Source organism: Manis javanica, chromosome 7 (genome assembly GCF_040802235.1).
Source record: "Manis javanica isolate MJ-LG chromosome 7, MJ_LKY, whole genome shotgun sequence".
Lineage (NCBI taxonomy): Eukaryota > Metazoa > Chordata > Mammalia > Pholidota > Manidae > Manis > Manis javanica.
The window spans coordinates 27,323,846-27,344,598 of NC_133162.1; the positions used below are offsets into that span (position 1 = coordinate 27,323,846).

The 20,753-nt window shown below is 46.0% G+C and overlaps 1 protein-coding gene across 1 annotated transcript in view; it reads left to right on the forward strand.

Moving 5' to 3' along the window:
- SEC31B (SEC31 homolog B, COPII coat complex component) overlaps positions 1 to 20,753 on the forward strand; it is a 29,042-nt gene that overhangs the window by 6,401 nt on the left and 1,888 nt on the right. The window contains 28 exon segments of the mRNA XM_037001232.2: positions 3,364 to 3,558; positions 3,770 to 3,865; positions 4,744 to 4,886; positions 5,217 to 5,236; positions 5,239 to 5,359; positions 6,130 to 6,228; positions 6,359 to 6,518; positions 6,886 to 7,020; positions 8,086 to 8,316; positions 10,295 to 10,369; positions 10,621 to 10,719; positions 11,057 to 11,156; positions 11,681 to 11,782; positions 11,785 to 11,858; positions 12,129 to 12,255; positions 12,641 to 12,786; positions 13,521 to 13,694; positions 14,189 to 14,260; positions 14,263 to 14,379; positions 17,786 to 17,830; positions 17,832 to 17,964; positions 18,388 to 18,702; positions 18,962 to 19,020; positions 19,316 to 19,435; positions 19,437 to 19,463; positions 19,761 to 19,880; positions 20,340 to 20,411; positions 20,618 to 20,752. Of these exon segments, the coding sequence (XP_036857127.2) occupies positions 3,364 to 3,558; positions 3,770 to 3,865; positions 4,744 to 4,886; positions 5,217 to 5,236; positions 5,239 to 5,359; positions 6,130 to 6,228; positions 6,359 to 6,518; positions 6,886 to 7,020; positions 8,086 to 8,316; positions 10,295 to 10,369; positions 10,621 to 10,719; positions 11,057 to 11,156; positions 11,681 to 11,782; positions 11,785 to 11,858; positions 12,129 to 12,255; positions 12,641 to 12,786; positions 13,521 to 13,694; positions 14,189 to 14,260; positions 14,263 to 14,379; positions 17,786 to 17,830; positions 17,832 to 17,964; positions 18,388 to 18,702; positions 18,962 to 19,020; positions 19,316 to 19,435; positions 19,437 to 19,463; positions 19,761 to 19,880; positions 20,340 to 20,411; positions 20,618 to 20,752 (3,312 nt within the window).

The window sequence follows — 20,753 nt, forward strand, 5'->3', positions numbered from 1 at the left end:
CAGTATAGTAAGATGCTATAGAGTCACTACTTCTCTGTGCTATACTGCCTTCCCCGTGACACCCTACATTATGTGTGCTAATCACAATGCCACTTAATCCCCTTCTCACTCCCTCCCCACCCACCCACCCACCTCCCTCCCTTTCGCAACCACTAGTCCCTTCTTGGAGTCTGTGAGTCTGTTGCTATTTTGTTCCTTTAGTTTTGCTTTGTTCTTATACTCCACAAATGAGTGAAGTCATTTGGTACTTGTCTTTCTCTGCCTGTCTTATTTCACTGAGCATAATACCCACTAGCTCCATCCATGTTGTTGAAAATGATAGGATTTCTTTTCTTTTTATGGCTGAATAATATTCTATTGTGCATATGTATCACATATTCTTTATCTGTTCATCTACTGATGGACACTTGGGTTGCTTCCCTATCTTGGCTATTATAAATAGTGCTATGATAAACATGGGGTGCATATGTCTTTTTGAATCTGGAATCTTGTTTTCTTTGGGTAAATTCCTAGGAGTGGAATTCCTGGGTCAAATGGTATTTCTATTTGTAGTTTTTTGAGGAACCTCCATATTACTTTCCACAATGGTTGAACTAATTTACATTCCCACCAACAGTATAGGAGGGTTCCACTTTCTCTGCATCCTCACCCATTCTGTTGGACTTTTAAGGAAACGTGGATTTTCTTTGCTATTTTGGCCCAGAATGGATAAACTCTGTTTCACTTAAGTTCACTAATATGAGGTTGGGATTTTTCAAAAGGAACCTTACTAAGCAAATAAAAGCAAAACCCCAAAGAAATACGTAAATCACAGAAGCAAGAATTTATATAGCATATTCCTAATTGTAAGGTAAAGCTTGGTGTCAGATGAGCTTAGGTGGTATGGTGTTCTGATTTCATAGGCTACAGTTTACTTTTTTTTGCCTTGTCTTTTTATTTTTTCCAGAAGCAGAGCCATGAGCTGGTAGTTAGGGCTGATTCTACTTTATGAAGTTCGACATTTTCCCCTATTCTATGCTGGTATGCAATGTGATGTATCTAATACACAGGACACTGGTTCTCAACCCTGGCTATTTAATAGAATCACTTGGGGCCCCTTGTTAAAAATGCGTGTTCTGAGGGCCTGTCAGGAGTTCTGCTTCAAAAAATGTGGTAGGAATCAAAGAATCTGTGTTTTTTTCAAGTACCCCCCCATCATTCTCAATGCTGTGTGGTCCTATCATGGCCATCATCCTGGAACCCTCTTTAGCAGACAAGTCCACCTGTATTCTCCTGTTTTGAAAGTTCCCACCTATCTATACAAATGCTTCCTATACTTCTGTACTAACGTATCCAAACTTCCTGTACTCTTCCTTAAATCTCTGGAAATCCTATTTGCAGGCCAAAGGCCATCTTTTTATGTTTTAATTTCAATCTTTAAAAGATTCAGAGAATTTTCAGACTAGTACAATAAACAGTCATATGCCTTTACTTATATTTATCAACTGTTAACACTTTGTTGCATTTGCTCACCTGCTGTTGCTCTCTCTCTTTCTCCATGCTCATGCACAGAGCTATCTCTTGTTGCCTGTCCATGTGCAGAGCAGACATGATTGACACTCCTTGAGCCCACTGAATGATCAAGTCCCCATCCTTGCTTAGCTCATCCCACATGTTCCCACCCTTCCAGTGTTCTTTATCATGTTCTGCTTGCGCTCCAGCTTCACCCTCACTAATGAAATGGTTAACAGTTGGAATGTACTTTCTACGTGCTCAGAAAGAAAATCATTTTGTCTTACTCTGCATTCTGTATTTTGGCCGCTACTAAGGTAACTGGGCCCTCCTCTCTAACCCTTTGGTGATTCGTCTTTGAAGTCTCAGGTACCTTTTTAATCTATATGTCATGTGCTCTGACCATAATGAGGTCACTGCAGTATCTACCATTCCCATGTGAGTTTTTCACTGACCATACCCCCTTCAGTTCCTGGGTGACCTATTGTAGGCTTCTCCAGCTACTCTGTTGACTTGCCCTCTGCCCGCATTGACCTTTAGCCCCAGGATGACATGACTGACTCTTGAGCCAGTATGGAACACATTCTTCTGCCCTGTTAAAATCAATGCAACCTTGCAAAACATAATCTTCTGACAGTAGCTTTAGGGCTGCCATTTGTGTCAGCTCTGTTGTTTTCCTTCAGATGCCAACCAGGTCTGAACTGGTTCTCAGTTCTTCACTCCTACAGGTTGCCTCTGCTCTACTGACTGACAAAACAGGTTCCTGCCTGGTCATCCCACTCAATTTCTTTGCTGATTGTTTCCACGGTATGGGAACATTTCATTTCAGTTAGGCATCTTATATGACATCATTCGATGTGAAATCTAGCTTCTCTGAAGGGTTGTTGAAATATCCTTGGCTACCAGCTGTGAAATGGGGGATAGACCACCTATGAGGCTTTGGGGATTTCATATGCATTCCCTAGGGCCTTTGCAGAGGACCCGTACTTGCCTGCATGGGCCCCAGGGTCCATCTTTTTCTTTTGTGCAAGACCCTGGCAGTATCTTATTAGAAGCATCCTCAGAAAGCCAGAAGTGTTTCTCAAACAATTGTTTTATTCATGCCTCTGTGTCTGTAGGGCTGGCAGCTATGTAACTGCTCCCAAGGGCTAGCCATATGGGAGAGGCATGGGGTGGGGAAATCCTTGGGTCTTTTCTTACTTCCAGTTTGAGAGTGAAGAGGAGACAGCAATTGTTGGTTTAAGGAACCTGCTTCTAGTCAGCTACAGAAGAGTTTATGATGGTTAAGAGCTCAGACTCTAAAATAAGTTGGGCCTGACTTTGAACCTTGACTCTGCCACTTCTTAGCTGTCAAATGGGGATGAAATGCTAACTTTATATTCAGAAGTTTCATACTACTATGTGCCTCAGCTTCCTCAATTGAAAATGGAGTTAACAGTAATTCCTCAAGGGGTTGTTGGATATTAAATCAGCTAGTACATGTAAACCACTTAAAACAGTGCCTGGTACATAGGAAGTATTCAGTAAGTGTTAGTTGTTATTTGAGTTGTGAAGATTAAGTGATTTACTTGAATTATTTATCTATTTGAAGTATTTATCACTGGGCCTATATAATCCCAATTATATTAACTTAAAAAAAAACCCATCCCTACACTATTCCAAGGCAGCGGCCTCCTGGCTTCTAGTGTAACACAAACGGAATGTCTTTTCAGAGAAAGGGCAGGACCAGGCAGAGGAAACCAACATTGGTAGCTGATAAATGAGGGAGACTAGCAGGCCCCAGCTAGGGGTGAGGATGCCTCCATAATGGCAGAGGCTGACAGATGCCCACCCTGTGCTTGCTGATGTGGATCTGAACCTCCTCTTTCTAAGTTTCACAAGCTGACCTGGGGGAGCTTTGGCAATGGCCTTCTGGAAGGCTCCGGGGTTATTGCAGGCAGCAGGGACAATGGCATGCTTACTCGATGCAATGTGACCCACATCCTGTCTTTGGGAAAGGAGCCTGTGATTGCCCAGAGACAGAAGCACACGGGAGCTGTCAGAGCCCTCAACTTCAATCCTCTCCAGGTATTATATTTCAGTTGGTGAGACGTGGCCGAGCCATGGAGTAACAGATCTGTATGGAAGCATTCACTTGTGACTTCCAGTCTGTACCTCTGGGCCCTTCCTAGGCTGCTATGGCAGAGGCTTTGGAAGCCCCAAATGTGGTCTCTTAACCCTTTCCTTATCTCATCTCTTCCAGGGATGGTGTGTCCCCAAAAGCCTATTCTTCATGCAGGGCAATCTCCTGGCCTCAGGGGCCAGTGATTCGGAAATCTTCATTTGGGATTTGAATAACCTGAGTATACCAATGACCCCAGGATCCAAATCACAGGTGAGGAGCCTGAAAGTCGTTGATTCTGGAGGCAGCTGGAGCACAGACTTTAGGCTCACCACTAGAGGGCAATAAAGCTCCACAGACGAATGTGCTACCCGCCAGGTAATTAGCAGGAGTGGAAGGTAGGGTAGTGTATGCTGAGGGGTGGTTTGTGGTCATTAATTGTCTTGGGAGTTTCTGGAAGGAAAGTGAAGATGGGCAGGGGGAGTGAAAGACATTGAGAGAAGGAGAGATCATAGTACAGTTTAGGCAGGGCTAGCTAGGGCCCTGGACTCAGCTGTGCGGGCAGGAGCAGGATGCCAGGATATGTCCTTTTTGAAGGAATAAGGAAGGTCAGCCTTGCCTCTCTCTCTGGTTCTCTCACGTGGTCAGGGGTCTTGTTTATCTGTCTCTGAGTTTATCTGTCAGACTGCGCCAATCTTTTTGCTTCCTGGCTTTCCTGTCTTAGGCTTACACTATCATGAGGTAAGTTAAATATGAATTTGATAGCACCTTGTGGCCTAAAAGTATCAGGCTTTTATTTCCACCCCACTCTCTCTGGTGGTCTCAGGTGTCTGTGTTGCCCTCCCTCCCCTTCCTCCTCCTCCCCCTCTCTTTGTCATAGACAAGAAGTCTGTTTCTAAGTCTTGGCTCTACCCTCCCAAGGAGCCCCTTGGGATAGGAGTAAAACCCAAGTATTCCTGCCTTCTCTCTGCTTCTACACCAGTCCCCAAAACGAGCCTCTCAGGAAATGTCAAGTCCCAGCCCCCTGAGCCTGTCTCAGTTTGGATAGCCCCATGTGTACTTGGGCTTCCTGTGGGAGGTTGGGAGCAGCCGAACAGCAGGGATCTCTTGGCCCAGGGGGTGACAAGTTGCCCTCCCCCATGCAGCTGAAGCAGCCTCCGGAAGACATCAAGGCACTCTCTTGGAACCGGCAAGCCCAACACAGTCTGTCTTCTGCTCACCCCAGAGGCAAGGCAGTTGTGTGGGATCTCAGGAAGAACAGGCCTGTCAGCAAAGTCAGTGATCACAGCAACAGGGAGAGTGGTGGGGGCAGACTTGGCCTTTGGCTGATTTCTCACACCTAGCCACCAGAACTACTCCACCCAGGCAGGGTTCTGCTTTCAGAACCTGCTGCATGTGTAGATTCAGCCCCTTGGCAGAGTGAAAGCTCAGGGAGCTTAACAGTGCTGATCTGAAGGCTAACATTCCTTATTCCTAATCATCACTTATTCCCTGATGGTTGTGATTTTTCCAGTCAAAGAAGAGACACAAAACCTGCCCTCAGAGTGGTCCCATTCCAACTGAGCAGAAAAGGTTCATAACCAGAGTCAGGTTACATCCCCCACTGGGGTCTGCTGTGTTCACAGATGCACTGCTCTGGCCTGGCCTCCACCCAGACATAGCCACCCAGTTGGTGCTATGCTCAGAAGATGATCGTCTCCCAGTGATTCAGCTGTGGGATTTGTGCTTTGCCTCCTTGCCTCTGATGGTGCTGGAGAGTCATAGCAGGTAGCATCTCAAACCCTATCAGCATCCTTGGTGGGGGTGGGGACATAACTGACTTGAGTAGGAGGCAGTGCTTCGCTTTTGCTACCAAACATTCTCCCTGGCTTCAAAGCCATCCCAGGAGACACAGTCACCCAATCCTAGCTCTAGTCACAACCAAGAGTTCACTGTTAGACACTGAGGTTTTTGAGAAGAGCTGAGATTCCATTTAACTTCCAGAAATGGGAGTGCAGATGGAATCATGAGAAATTTTGGAATCAGTGTTTAGTCCCCTTGGGAGAGTCCTCAGGTTCTAGTCTGAGGATAATGCTCATCTCTTTAAGGCAATGAGGTTGTCCCTCTTGGCCCCATAGTGGAGAGAGCAGCCCCAGTCTGTTTTTTCTAATTATGGGGCCATACTGCCTTTACACATCCTTGGAGACTTTGAGGTTTAGGTCCTCACAACACCCCTGGGCTAAAAACACCCATAAGTGCTGGTCTAATTTATGCTGATTCATAGTCCCTACTCCACATAAGGGAGAAGAAGCAGGCCATCATGCGGCGACCTGTGGGAAGCAGATAGAGTGGGTAGTGCACATGCTCTGGGATCTGACTTGGCTTGGGCTGCATGCCTGCTGAAAGTTCTTTAGCTTTTCAAGGTTTCATTTCCCTCATTTTTAAAATAAAATCAGATTGCTCATTTTATAAAAATGAGATTTATCCAAGATACCTAAGGCACCCTACTCATAGTAGGCATTCAGCAAACATTACTTCCTCTTTCCTTTCCTCTGTAGGGGGATCTTGTCTGTGTCCTGGAGCCAGGCTGCTGCTGAGCTGCTGCTCAGCTGTACCAAGGACCATCAGATCTTGTGCTGGAACCTGGGAGCTGTGAAGTAGGCTGGCCCTCCTGGGGGCATGCCGGTTGTGAGATGAGATGATGGAGGAATCTCAGCTGCAGCTACGTGTTCTGTGTTACCTTACCTAAATCAGGGTTTCCCTAATAGTTGTGTTCCTTTATGTCAGGTGGTATATAAGCTGCCCACAGTGCGGCTGGTGCTTTGATGTGCAGTCATGCCCACGGGACCCTTCAGTCTTCTCTGCTGCTTCCTTCGATGGCTAGATCAGTTTGTACTCTGTGATGGGTGGAAGCTGGTAAGTCCAGCAGATGAGACAGGCTGGCAAGGTTTGAAGAGCTTGGTGGAGAATGCTGGGCGGTCTCTATTTTGGGGGAAAGAGAAGGACAAATTTCTGGGAAGAAGTGGAGACTAGTGGAGACTAGGAGGCCAAGGCCCTGGGTTTGGGAGGGCTGCACCTTTGCTCCAGTGCCCGTCTTCCTGGGAGGCTCCCCCTCTCCTGTAAATCCATTTTGTGTCACACTGCAGTGTAGACCTTGGGAGTCCCACCCGTACCAACAGTCCCCTGGAGAATGGGAGTCTGGTCTTTGTGGGCCAGATTGGGTATATCAAAGATTCCTCCCTAGAGTCTGTAGGTGGCATTCCCGACTAAGCCACCTCTTCAGGCTGGTGATGCAGGTGTCCTTTTGCCCTCAGATCTTTTCTTCTTTCAGCAAAGGGCAGCCTCTCCCACCACTGCAGGTGCCAGAGCAAGTGGTCGAGGCATCATGGATACATCTCCTGAGAAAACACCCCAAATGGATGAGAAGGCCAGCAAATGTTTCATTTGCTGTAAGTGGGGTGTGTGTGTATGTGTGTGAAGTTTACTGTGTGCCCAGCTTGGAGCTATGTTCTGTAGGAGATTTATTGCCACTGCCTTTGTCTCAGATCAGGTCCCACTTTACCATGCACACAGAGAGCTATAGCTTCCCTCTCTACCCCTTCGCCCTGCTTGCTGCACCAGTCTTGTCTAAAAGGAATTGGTTGCTTTAGACCCCTCAGTTACGGAGAACTGCCTGAGATTCCACCTGATTTTTCTCTAACCCTTACATGTCTATACTGGTAATGAGTACAGACATGTAAGGGTTAGAATACAAAGCAGGAAAAGGGTGAATATAAAGCAGGAAAGAAAAAAATGTAAATTTCATCCTGTCACTCCTCTACTTAAAACCTTTGATCCCCACTGCATTATAGACTCAAGGCCAAATGTACACAGGGCCCCACTTATCTTTCCATTTTTTAATTCTACCATATTCTCATGGGTTCTCCATATTCCAATTACATATGATTCCTTTCTGTTCCATGAATAACTCCTCAGCTCTGCTGAGGAGCTTATGCTATCTCTTGTGGCCTTGTGAAACCGTTACAAGTTCCTAAGTAGCAGCAGGTACAGGGTGGTAGTCTAAGGCTTGTACTGGAGGAGGAAAAATCCCAGAGGCTAGCGACCTATCCCGGTAATCTAGGTGTGCTAGCACTGGGAGTGGAACAGAAGGGACATGCATGAGGGACAGTGAGCAAGAAGAACTAAGATTTTGTTTTTGCTCGGCTGCAGTGGGTACAAAGACTGTGATAATGCCAAGGTGTTTAGTCCAGGTACTGGGAGAATGGTGGTGCCCAGACAGGTGAGGGGAGGGTGAGTACCATGTGCTGAAGCCAATGGGGCCAAACACATAGAGGTGGTTTTGGTTTGGGGGCACATTCACTACTCAATTCCTGACTCTATTCTACCGCCAGGAGTTCTCTTATTGTTGATTTCCTGTCCTAGGGTTGACTAATAGATAGTTTTCCCTATGATCCAGGGGTTAATTTTTAGCTTGAAGATATGACCTTTACCCTTCTTGTTTATTTCCTCACCAGTTTGGGGGGAAGCTGGTTACCTTTGGCCTCTCCAGCACCCCTGCCCATCAGGTGCCACAGCCTCACCTCCACCTAGTCTTCATCAGTCAAGGCACCACAGAATCTAAATTCCTGATGTGGTCAGCTGAACTGCAGGAGGCCCTGGGCTCAGGAAATCTCCCGAGTTATTGTCAGAGCAAGATCCAGCAAGCATCACTGCAAAGCGAAAAGATGCTCTGGCAGTTCCTGAAGGTAGGAAGCATGAAGGCTGGCTGCTCAGAAGTGTTTCCCCAAGCCTGAGAACTCTAACCTCTGTCAACTCCAGAAGATGCATAACCACACTAGGACCCAGATTATCAAGGCCCTAACTACTATTAGGTTTTTTTCCTGCATGACACTCACCCTCTGGACACAAAATCTTCACCCTTTTCTGGAGGCTCAGAGACCATTTGCAGCTAGGAAAGCTGAGGAGCACCAGTACCAGTCACCTTCTTTGCTACTGTTGCTGATGCCCTGGATGCTTCACCAGAGCCAAGGTGGAAGCTTCCGCAGTGCCATGCCGGAGGGCAGGCAGGTGACATGAAGGCAGGGAAGGGAAGGGGAGGCAGGAAGGTGGGCTGGACGAGTACATCATCCTGAGAAGGCTCTGAGTTTGCTTCAGGTAATTCAAGGCAAGTCATGTGGTAGCACTCAGGACTCGAGTCCCACTCTTTTCTGGAGGCATGGCTTCAGTTCCAGTGCTAATTTAATTCAACTTGCTTATGACACCAGGAGGACTGCTATACCTGTCAAAGGAAATGAGCAAATGAGAGGGGAGAGCTGAAGGAACACAGAGAAATAACTGACTGGACAGTGAGAAGATTATTAAAATTGGGGGATTGTAGAGAAGAATGTAAAAAAGTACAGGTCCTGTCCTGGGGAGTCTGAAAAGCACTAGGGGCCTGTGCTTCAGACATAGTAGAGCTTTATGAACATAGACACTAGGAATCTTGGAAGGAGAAAAGAATTTGACAAAGATCATCAACAATAAAATGAAGCTATAAAAGGATGTGGGAAGTAAAGAATAAGAAGCAATGCTTTTTTTATAAGCAGGGTACAGGTAACAGTGGCAGAATGGTGGGGTGGGAAGGAGAACAGAGGGAGTGATCAGGAGTTTAGCCTTTTCTGTGCTGAAAAAGGAGGCAGCAGTGCCCATCAGAGAGAGGGGAGTCCTGCTGGAGTTGTCCGTCATGGTCCTGGAGCTTGGAGTGGAACAGAAGGGACATGCACAAGGGACAGAAGGGGAGCTGCATGTGGACGAACACTTCCAAGGGAAGAGCAGGGAAACAGGAGAAGGCCCTGGGAGACATGAGAAAGTTGGTGGTCAGAATTCATGGTTCAGTGTAGAGTAAATGAGGGGCCCAGGCTAACTAACCCAGGTTAGGGTAGGGTTCAGGAAGGCTTGGCCCTCTATGTCTGGGACATTGATGACTTCATTTACTATATCCATGCCACTTCCACCACGAGTCTTCTCAGCTAGAAGTTGAACTTCTAGAAGTGAGGCTACATAGGCTCACTTGGCATCAGTCTCCTCAGAGGGATATGGGACAAGAATCACAGCTTACCGGCAGGGCAGCCGCAGGTGGTTCTCCCCCTGGGAGTTCTTGCAGCAGTTCAGGGTTCTCTTCTTCAGCTCCCCAGAAGATAGCTCAGTGTAGGGAGATGAGATACACATTAGGCAGGTGTATTAAGTTGCCCTGGCTTAGAAAAGCCGCATGCCTGCAAGAGCTAATGTCTCTTGTACCAACTCCAGAAACATAGCTTCCAGCATAGCTTCTGGAGTCCCTGCAAAGGGTCTGTTTAGTTACAAGAGCGCTTGCAATCCGGGAAGCATGGAGCACAGTGTCCACATTATTTAGAATTATTACAGTTCCAGTACAGATGCAATTTACCAATCACAAGCGATGTTGCCATAGCTGACATTTTCCCCTTACCAGGTTACCAGGGTAACATCTGGGAAGTCAGCTGAAGGTCCAGTTGTCATGCAGAAGGGGAATGGGTTTTGTTAACATTATGCTCACAGCCTAGCAGGTATCAAATCTGGGGAGGAAAAGGGAGAGACTTCCTCAGTACAGTACTTGGTAGTACAGAGAACTACATTCAAGGGTACCCTGGCGCAGAAGTCCAGCCGATGCAGGAGATGGTCTTCACATTCACTTAATGGAGACTTCTGTGTTCTCTGGCTCCTTAGGTGACCTTAGAGCAAGACTCCAGAGTGAAATTCCTAAAGCTCTTAGGATACAGTAAAGATGAGTTTCAGAAGAAGGTAAGCTGCTTTCATATCAGAAATGTACATGACTCAGAGAAGAGAATACTGTCAGCGGAAACCATCTCAGAATACTTCCTGGGCTTCATTAATGGCACATACAAACATTCTGCCTTCTGGGGTTAGGCTTTTCCCCAGGAAAGTAGCTCAAGGATCTTAGAGTCCCATTGGTGGGGTGGAGGCAGGAAGAAAACATAATGTCTGTTTGGCCTTGAGCTGGGAGGAGGGTACTCATAGGTCTGTCCTTGCAGGTGACCATGTGGTTGAAGAATGACTTGGGACTGAGTGAGAGCCCTCAGCCCCAGAAAGATGAGCTCAGCAGTAACAGACTACAGGCGTCCTGCAGCCAGGTGCAGTAGGAGCCCAGCCAGCTGGACCCCAGGTAGCACAGAGACCCTCCCCTTCCTCGTCCTTTGCTTTGCTCTCATGAAGTGCTCAGTTTCCATGGAAGTCTTTTAACTCCCCACTCTCGGAACCACAGTGAGACACAGAGTCTATAAGCTTTTTGGACTGGGAGTGGAACTATGTTTTAAGTATGAGCTAGAGCCCTTCCCAAACCTTACCTGATTATTGTTTTAGCTTTACCCATTCAGGGCCAAAGAGTAGAGCTCCCAGAGAGCTACTAAGCCAGTTCTCTGTCTTTGGGTTTCACTTCCTAAGTAGTCACCTCTGTCCTTTCTTGTACAGGCTTCCAAATACACCACAGAGGAAACTTCTGCCTCCTCAACCTTCTGTGATGAGCTGATCCCTCAGAACATGACTCCATGGGAGATCCCCGTCACAGAAGGTACCCTGACCCTAATCGGAGAGAAGCCCTCTGTGTGGAAATAGGTGGACTCAGAATTCTCGAACTTGAGGACATTTCCTTCCTGTTCCTCACCTCCTACCTCCCTCCCACCACCACAAACGCTAGGTGGTTCTGCTACTGGTAGAATTCTCTCTAGCTGTAGATTTTCTTGGATGGGTCCTTCCTATGTAAGGTCTTTTTCTAAGATATTTTTTCTATCCTCTGTCTTCTTGCTTAAAGGACTGTGACCCTGTTTTTGCTGAGCAAGCACACATCATACCTGTGTTACTGCCACGTGGGTCCCTCCCTCTTCTTGGTCCTGTCATTAGAGAGTTACTACTGGACCTGGGCAACCCAGGATACCCCACTACATTTTTTTGTTGAGGAATGAAACTTGGGAGTTTTGTTTGGGGCAAGGGAGGTTGAGTGATACAGAGATAGAGGAGGTGTGCTCTGGGCCCTGCAGGGGACAAGAAGCTAGGATCTGAGGGTGGGCTAATGTGGAGGGGATGCCTCTGCCCTAGATACTGATGGGCTCCTGAGCCAGGCTCTCCTGCTTGGAGAACTGAGCCCTGCTGTGGAGCTGAGTCTGAAGGAAGAGCGCTTTGCTGAGGCTATCATCCTGGCCCTGGTGGGGGTGCAGATTTGCTGAAGCAAACACAGGAGTGCTACTTGGCCAAGAAGAAAACTAAAATCTCCCCGGTAACTCCCCACCATGCAGAAGAGGAGGGGAGGGGTTACTGGGACCTTGTCAGGTGGACGCCCACACCTTGGGACTGATGTTTAGTGGACCTGCCACTCCCTTTCTCTTCTCAGTCTAGTTTCCCTGGTCTCACCCTTTAGCCCCTAATCTGTGGTCTAACAGGAAGCCTGCTCATGTGTGGCTCTTCTCAGCACATTGCTGTATGTAGCTCCTGCTGCCTGTACCGGATGGGTGGCTGATGGCCATCCTTCTCTCTCTGCCCATTACAGCTGCTAGCTTGTGTTGTGCAGAAGAATTGGAAGGATATGGTGTGTGTCTGTAGCCTGAAGAACTGGAGAGAGGCACTGGCCTTGCTACTGACATACTCAGGGCCAGAGAAAGTCCCTGAGCTGTGCAGTAGGTGGCCCGAGGCTTCAGGATGGAGTGCTGTGACTCCAGCATGGAGTTAATGGCCACACCGAGGAAGGACGCAGAGTTGCAGCCCAAGCTCTAGGAGGCCAGGCCATGTTGTCAAGGCCAAGATCCGGTCCAGTGGGAGGCAAGGATTACAGCGCATGCCCCTCCTTTCAGTAGGGGTCACTTGTCTTGTTTGACTTTTCTTTGTCACATCTTGTTGCAAGAGCTTTGTCCTTCTCTGTAGAGCAGGGTTAGCCTCAGTGTTGCCCAAAGCCACTGTGGCTACTTGTCCCATAGCTCATGGTCCTCCACCTATTTCCAAATGGTAGAAGGAGGAGGAGCACAGGGAAGCTGAGGCATCGAAGAAGTTTCCATCTCTCTGCAGACATGCTGGCTACTCGCATGCAGCAGGAGGGCAGTAGGGCACTAACCTCCGAAGCCAGACTCTGCTATGTGTGCTCAGGCAGCGTGGAGCAGCTGGTGGAGTGCTAGGGAAAATGCCACCAGGCTCCATCCCCCATGGCTCTACAGGTACCCCTTCTCTATAGGGCACTGGTCACTCCAGACCAGGCCCTTAGGAGAGGCTAGTAGTGGAGATGTGCAGGGACATCAGAGGCAAGTCTTTTGAATATATACATTGGAATTGGGGTTGAGAGGAAAAATGGGCCCTCAATGTCTGGGACCTCTTCCCAAGGATGAGTTATCACCTCCTTCTTCTCTCAGGGGAGACTGAGCAGCACCTTCTTAGATATTAATCTTCATAATTTTTTCCTACCTCAAGTTTGGTTATACAAGTTTATTCTATATTTGAGTAATTGTGAGCCAAAGCTCTCTATTAGCTGCTATGAAAAGTTCTGTGGATCTAAATTGTTCTGCAGACACTCTGCAGGTGACCTGAGAAGGTGGTGGCCACAGACTCATGGGGAGACAAAGTTACACATGAAGCAATAGTATAACAGAGTTTGAAATTGATGAAAGGGTGACTGAACCTAGCAGGAAGGATAAAGAAAGCAAAGAAAGAGACAGAGATGTGCAAGAGTCTATGACCCAGACACAACCAGTTGAGCTCAGTGCTAACAGCTTGGGAATAAGGCCAAGTGACCCTTTTCTGTCATGTCTCTTACATATTATCACCTGCTGCCTTCACCTGGCTATGGCCAGGTATTCTCATACCCTTAATGGGAAGTCCTTGGGTGAGCTACCTGGGCTTAAAGAAAAGGATGTGCTTTGAAGAGAGCTGACTGCTCTCATCCTTGTTCCTATAGGACCTGATGGAGTAGGTGATGGTCCTTAATAGGAGCTTAGAGCTACTTCAGTGTCCCAATGGGGTGAGCCCAGGCCCTGCCACAACCCACAGGATCATTCAGTATGCCAGCCTCCTGGCATCCCAGGGAAGCCTGGCCATTGCCATGAGCTACCTACCCAGTGACCGTGCTGAGGTGAGTGGGGCCATGTAGAGAAAGCAAACCGTCTCATCCAGTCATCCAGCTCTGGCTGAGCACTTCCATGTTCTAGACACTGTGGTCGATGCAGAAGCTCCTAGGATAAGAAAGATCTATTCCCTCAGGAAGCTCACAGTCTTTTGGGGGAAAATCAGATGTCAATTACATGTACTTCCATAGTAGAAAATGCTGTGGGACCCCAGAGAAGAGGCTGGTTTTGCTTGGAGAAATCAAGGAAGTCTTCCCAGTGGTTAAAATATTGAGCTGGATATTCAAAAAGAAGTAGCTCACCAGCAGATCTGTGGCATTCTAGGCAGAAAAAACAGCAAGGAGGGAGGTTTGGCAGCATTTAGGGACCTTTGAGTCATCTAAGGTAGCTAGGATGTAGAAGGTCAGCTGAAGTTTGAATGCTGTACTGGCCAAGCTTGTAAGAGAGCATGTTTACTTGTTTTAATTTTACTTAAAATTATTCATTATTTTAACTTTTCTAGCCACCAATTCGGCAGCTGAGAGATTCGCTCTTTCATGCCCACGGTTCTGGTATCTTGGGTCAACAGTCTCCTCCCCGACCCCCCCACCCCCCCACCCCCACCCCCACCCCCACCCCCGGGTTGCTGCGGGAGCCACGCCCCATTTTAAAGAGACATCATCTTACAGATTGGGATTCCAGCCTTCTCACCAGGTAAGACCTTGTTTGTTCACTCATTTATTCATTCATTCCCAAAATACTAAGTATCTATCAAGTGCCAGGCATGGTTCTAGGCACTTAGAGTATATTAATGAACAACAATGATAAAAATTCCTGACTTCATAAATCATTGATTCAGGTATTTTTCTAATAGTTTTTTGAACAACTGGTGGATTTTTAAAAAGGTCTACAAACCATGATACTTGCTTTTGATTAGTTCATAGTCTAGTAGAAAGATATAAAAAATAACAGTAAAATTCCTAAGTTCCATAATGGGTGTATGATAAGGTGCCATGGGATCACACAGAAGAAAGCAATTTACTCTGGTGGGGCAGGTGGGGCAAGTTTAGGGAATGTTTCAGAATGAATAGGATGTTTGACCTCAGAGTCTGGAGAATTAAAAAGGAAGGGACAGGTGAAGGCTGTTTCTGGCAGAGGGAACAGCATGTACCAAAGCACTGAAGGGAAAGTAAGCAAAGTCCATTCAAGGAACTACTAATATTTTAATGGAGCTGCAAAACAGGTGTTTGGGGCAGTGGAGTGAGATTAGATGAGGCTGGGGTAATCCTGGTATTCTGTGTTAAAGAGCTTAGATTTGACCCTGAAATTAATAGCAGTCAGGAGCTACTGAAAGGTCTTACACAGGGAATGACTAGCTGTGTCCTTAGGAAGGACAAGGCTGGAGGCTATAGCAAGAGATGATGAGGGCATGAGACAACCTAAAGCTGGAGAATAAGGCTGGATTTCAGATATGTGGTAGGTAGAATTAACAGAAATTGGTGATGGTTTAGTGAAATGCATGAATTGGGAGGACTGACCACAGTACCCAGATGGATCGGGTCCTGTTAACTTATGATACTGGAAACCTGCTGGAGGAATTGGGGAATAAAATCCAGCAAGATTGTAAATAGAGGGATCAGACAGAAGTTCTGCTGATTCATCCTGTCTCACCTTCAGTTCTCACCCTTTTATCCCCTCTTCCTTTTTTCCCTCCTCCCTGCACTTCCTTCTCCTCCCTTACTTTCTCTCTCTCCATCTCTCTTTTATATTTTGAAATAATTATAAATTTACAGGAAGTTGCAGATAAATATACTGGGAAGTCTCATGCATCCCCACCCCACGCCAGCATCCCACACAAAGTACAATATCAAAACCAAGAAATTGATATTAGTACAATTCATAAATTCAGGTTCAAATTCACCAGTTTTTAGTGTACTCATTTGTGTGTGTGTGTGTGTGTGTGTGTGTGTGTGTGTACAATTATAAGAATAAGAATTTATATTTTCATCTTTTAACAGGGTCCTTCACAGAGCAAAAATTTTTTCTTTCACAGGGTCTGATTTATACAGTTTTCCTTCCATGAATCATACTTTTTGTGACAAGTCTAAGAATCCTTTGCCTAGTCCAAGGATCCCCAAAACTTTTCCTGTTTCCTTTCTAGAAGTTTTATGGTTTTATGTTATACATTTAGGTCCATGTTCCACTTTGAGTTAATGAGATGTGAAATTTAGATGAAACTTCATTGTTTTGCCAGTGGATGTCCAGAATCACTTATTGAAAAGGCTGCCCACCCCCCTTGAAATGATTTTGTTCCCTTGCCAAAAATTAAATGGGCATATTCTTATGGGTTTCTCAGGTCTGTATTCCATCCATTGATCTATGTGTTTGTCCCTCTGCCAGTTCCACTCTGTCTTGTTGACCACCTCTATATATAGTAAGTCTTGACACGAGGAAGAGTAAATCCTCCCAGTTAATTTTTCTTTTACAAAATTGCTTTAGGTATTATTCTAAGACCTTACTGTTTCCACATAAATTTCAGAATAAGCTTGTCTATGTCTACAAAGAAATTTGCTGAAGTTTTGACAGGAATTGCACTGAAACTGTAGATTAATGTGGGAAAAATTGACATATTTACTATGAGTCTTTCCCTCCATGAACATGGCATGTCTCTCCAATGCTGTCTTCATCAGCATTTTATAATTTTCATCATATAGATACTGACATGTTTTGTTCAATTCATAACTATTTAATTTCCTCTTGAGCAATTTGAAATAAAATGTTATTGCATTTTAAATTTTGGTTTCCACTTGTTCATTGTCCGTATATAGAAATGCAATTGGTTTTTTGTGTTCCTCTTGTATCCTGTGACTATCAATGTTCAGAAATGCATTTCCTAAGCTCATTTATTAGTTTTAGAAATTTTGGGGGGATTCCTCAGGATTTCTATGTAGATAATTGTGTTGTCTGCAAATAAAGACAGTCTTATTTCTTTTTTTAAATCTGTATACCTTAAATTTCTTGCTCTTGCCTTATTTTAATACTAAAATAATATTTATTATTTTAATACAAATTATTAATTATTTTAGTATTGAAAATAATTTTTTCAATACTAAAATAAGAGTGGTGAGAGTGAACATCCTTGCCTTATTTCCAATCTTAAAGGGACAACCTTCAATCTTTCACCATTAAACATGATGTTAGCTGAAGTTTTTTGTACATGTTCTATATGAGGCTGAGGAAATTTCGCTTTATTCCTGGTGTACTGAATCTTGAATCAGTTTTGAATTTTGTCAAATATTTTTTCTGCATCATTTTATATGATCAAATGATCTTCCTTCTTTAGCCTGTTGTTACAGTAGATTACATTGATTGTTTTTTAAATATATTAAACCAACCTTGCATGATCTAGAATATATCCCACTTGGTTGTGGTATATATATATATATATATATATATATATATATACACGTATTTTTTTTTAATATACATTTTTGGATTTAATTTGCTAAAATTTTGCTGAGAGTTCTCTGTCTAAGTTCATGAGAAATATTGATCTGTAGTTTTATTTTGTGATGTCTTTGGTGTTGGTATCAGGGTGGTAACTGACGTCATAAAACGAGTTCGGAAATGTTCCTTCTTCTATTTTCTTGAAGAAATTATATAAACTCTATGTTAATTCTTTGAATGGTAAAATTCTCCAGTGAAACTAGGCCTAGGGATTTATTGGGGGGGCTTTTTAATAACAAATTTAATTCCTTTAATAGTTATAGGACTACTCAAGTGACACATTTGATTTTGACTGAGTTTTTTTTAGTTTATGGTTCTTGAGGAATTGGTCCATTTCTTCTAAGTTGTCAAATTTATGGATGTAAAATTACTTATAGTATTATTTTATTATCCTTTTAAAGGCTAGAGGGTCTGTTGTTATATTCCCTGTTTCATCCCTGATCTTGATGGCTTACATCTTCTCTCTTTATCTTTGTCAATTTTTAGAGAGATTTATCCATTTCATTGATGTTTATAGAAAACTAGCTCTTTCATTTTCTCTATTGTTTTTCTTTTTTAAATTAATTACCTCCTTTTCCTTTCCAAGTGCTGAACCTTTTTTTCCTCTTCACAGGTTCCATCTCCATCTCCAAGGCCAAGAATTTTCACACCTCAGTCAGTCAGTTGTGACGCCCTCAGCACCTTCCCATCCTAACCTGTATCAAGGCTCCAGAATGCAGAATATAAATGGCTACAGGGCACCTGGGCTCCAGGCTTCCCAGCCTTTGCCCCAAGGCCCTGGGGTAAGCCTTGGTGAGTGAATGAGTGAAGATCTCTCTGGGCAGAACACAGAGGAAACAATTGGAATGGCTACCATGAGTTTGGGAGGCAGTGTGTCTGTGTTGTTAGAGGAGCTTAGAATTTGAAGTCTGAATTCCTAATACTATTGCTTACTGGCTTTGTACCTGTGGGCAATAGACTCAGCCACTCTGTTTCTTTTGAAAAGTGAGACTAGCTGTTTCCTTGGTCATTTTGACCCCACAGATTGTTTTGAGGGTCAAATAAGGAATATAATGAAAAGTACTTTGCAAATGGTAATCTCCATATATGTGTACTAGTTATTTATTATTATTATTATAATTTTTTTAAATTGCTGCCTTCTTTCTCCCTGATGTGCTCCTAGTCCCTCCCAAATTGAAGTTTGGGGGCAAATGACCTGTTTCTGTACTGCTTCAGCTTTGTCACAGCCGCAGCTGCTAAGAGGGCAAACAGCACAAGCTCCTAACCCAGTGGGATTTCCTGGAACCTGGCCTCTTCCTGGCCCCCTTCCACCCATGGCAACCCGAGACCTCCTGCAGCCTGGCTCTACCTCCCTGGCTGAGACTGCTCGACTGCTCCCTCTGCTTCCTGTGAGGCCACCAGGTCTCAGCCCTCTGAGCGCCCCGCCTCCAGCCCCTCGGGTCAGCTTCCCCGCAGCACACCCTCCGGGAGGGCCTGGTGCTCCATGCTCCGGCATCTCTCCAGTAGCTGGCATCTTGGCTCCCCACCCAGGTCAGTCTTCCTTCCATGGCCTCTGTCTTCTGGGTCATTGCCTCCCTCTCCTCCCCTTCCCACTACCACCCCCGGGAGTCTCTTTCCTCAGCCCGGATGAACTGGGGCCCCTTATGTCGGAGAATGTCAGCTGAGCATATGGCTGGTCTGCAGAGGGAGGTATGGTGGACCCAACTGAAATAATTTTGCTGGCTTTCAGACTAAAAATTTCTAATGTTCCTGACCATGCCCCAAATACCTCTATCTTTGTGCTGTACAGGACCTCAAGATTCCTTGAAAAAGGCCCCAATTCCCAGGGCAAACCTCCAGAGGAAAAAGGTCAGAGCACGCCTCCCTCCCACCTGCTCATACATTCCCTGATGGCCCACTCTGGTTCCCTAAAGAATTCAGCCCAGGCCTTCCCCTTCTCAGGCATACACTCTGTCCTCTTTCTTTCCCCACTCCTCTCAGTCCCCTTCTCTTTCCTTCTTACATATATACACTAGTCTTCCCACTTCCTGATTCCCCACTCACTGTTCTGTCCCCTTGTTCACTCATAATTTCTGTCACTGTCTCAAATCAGGGCTAACAAGTCTCTCAGCTTAGACTCATATGCCTTTCTTTCCCTCTTTAGTTACCAGAGACATTTATGCCCCCAGCACCAATTACTGCTCCAGTTATGAGACCCATGACTGAGCCTTGAGGGGTCCTTTCCTCACAGTCCCCTGTCCCCAGCGTGGGCCATGCTCCCCCAAGAAGTGCCAGGAGAACTCAGCCTTCAGGTGATAGGAAGAGGGTGCTCCCCTTCCCTTGGAAATCTTCCAGCCCTCCCAGGGTATAGACGAGCAGGGAGTGTGGTAGATGGGCCTCGTTCCCCAAGGTGGAGGGCAGCTCTGAGCCCAGGAATGGGGTGGAAGGCAGATACCAAACAGCCTTACTGCAGAGAAGGGAGGTGCCCTTCTCCTCAACTCTGCTCTGCTCTAGTGGGAGCAAGTGATGCTGAGTCACTGGGAACTAGTCCTTAGAGAAGCAATGAGGACGGCTTCCCCTTCTATCCTACCTCCCTGTTCCTTCCTTAGCAACTTAAGCAACAGCCAACTGAGAAGATGGAAAGGAAGGAGCTACCCCCAGAGCATCAGTCCTTGGAGACCAGCTTTGAGGCGTTTTTGCAGCTATGCTACCTGTCTGTGACCGACATAGTAAGTCAACCTTCCCCACATGGTCCTCCTCACACCCCTGGCTGGTTCCAGGACCTCTTAGCTGTAGACCAGTTCCTGTGTGACTCTTTCCGCCATCCCTGGACATGCTACCTGCATCTTACACTTATCTGAAGTCCCTGCAGACTGGGACTAAGGGAGATTTGTCTGGTCTGAAGGACAGCTTCTTGGCAGCAGGATCCAGCAGCATAGACACTTAACTCTTGGACAGGCAGCTGGGAGTACTGGAAGGAGGGTGAAACCAGGAATGAGACGAACCGTTCATTCTGGCTGTGGCAGCTTGAACACGTCACTTACCCTCTTTGGGCCTCCATTTCCTCCTCTGTAAAATGGGCTTAATGGCATTAAGCCATTCTAGCTGTAATATACTGTGATTCATTACAGTCCTGTGTAATATTAGGCTTGGGGGCTGGAGTCAAAAATCCTTTTCTCTCCCTGTAGAAGACAAAACAGAAGCTGGATGAGGTGACCCAGCATCTAGAATATCTATACAAGAAGCTCTGCGAAGGGACAGTAAGTACACAGCTGTGCTTCTCTGCCACCTGTCCTTCTGCCATTACCCATGGCCATGGGGAACCCAGTGTCCCCCCTAAAGGTGACCCAGGTTCCCCACAATATGTCTTGCCTGGCTTGGGCTCCAAATCCTCTCTTATCCCTTCCTTGCTGCCAGGGTAGGGGCCCGTCTGGGCTCACCAACCTACGGGGCAATCCCTCCACAGCTCTCACGCCCTGTCCTGGCTGGGCTCCACAAGGTTGCCCGAAGTGTGGACGCAGGAAGCTTTGAGCAAGGCCTCACAGTGCACGCCCAGGCGGGGGGCTGCAGCAGCTTCAGTGAGGTCTCCAGCTTCCTTCCTT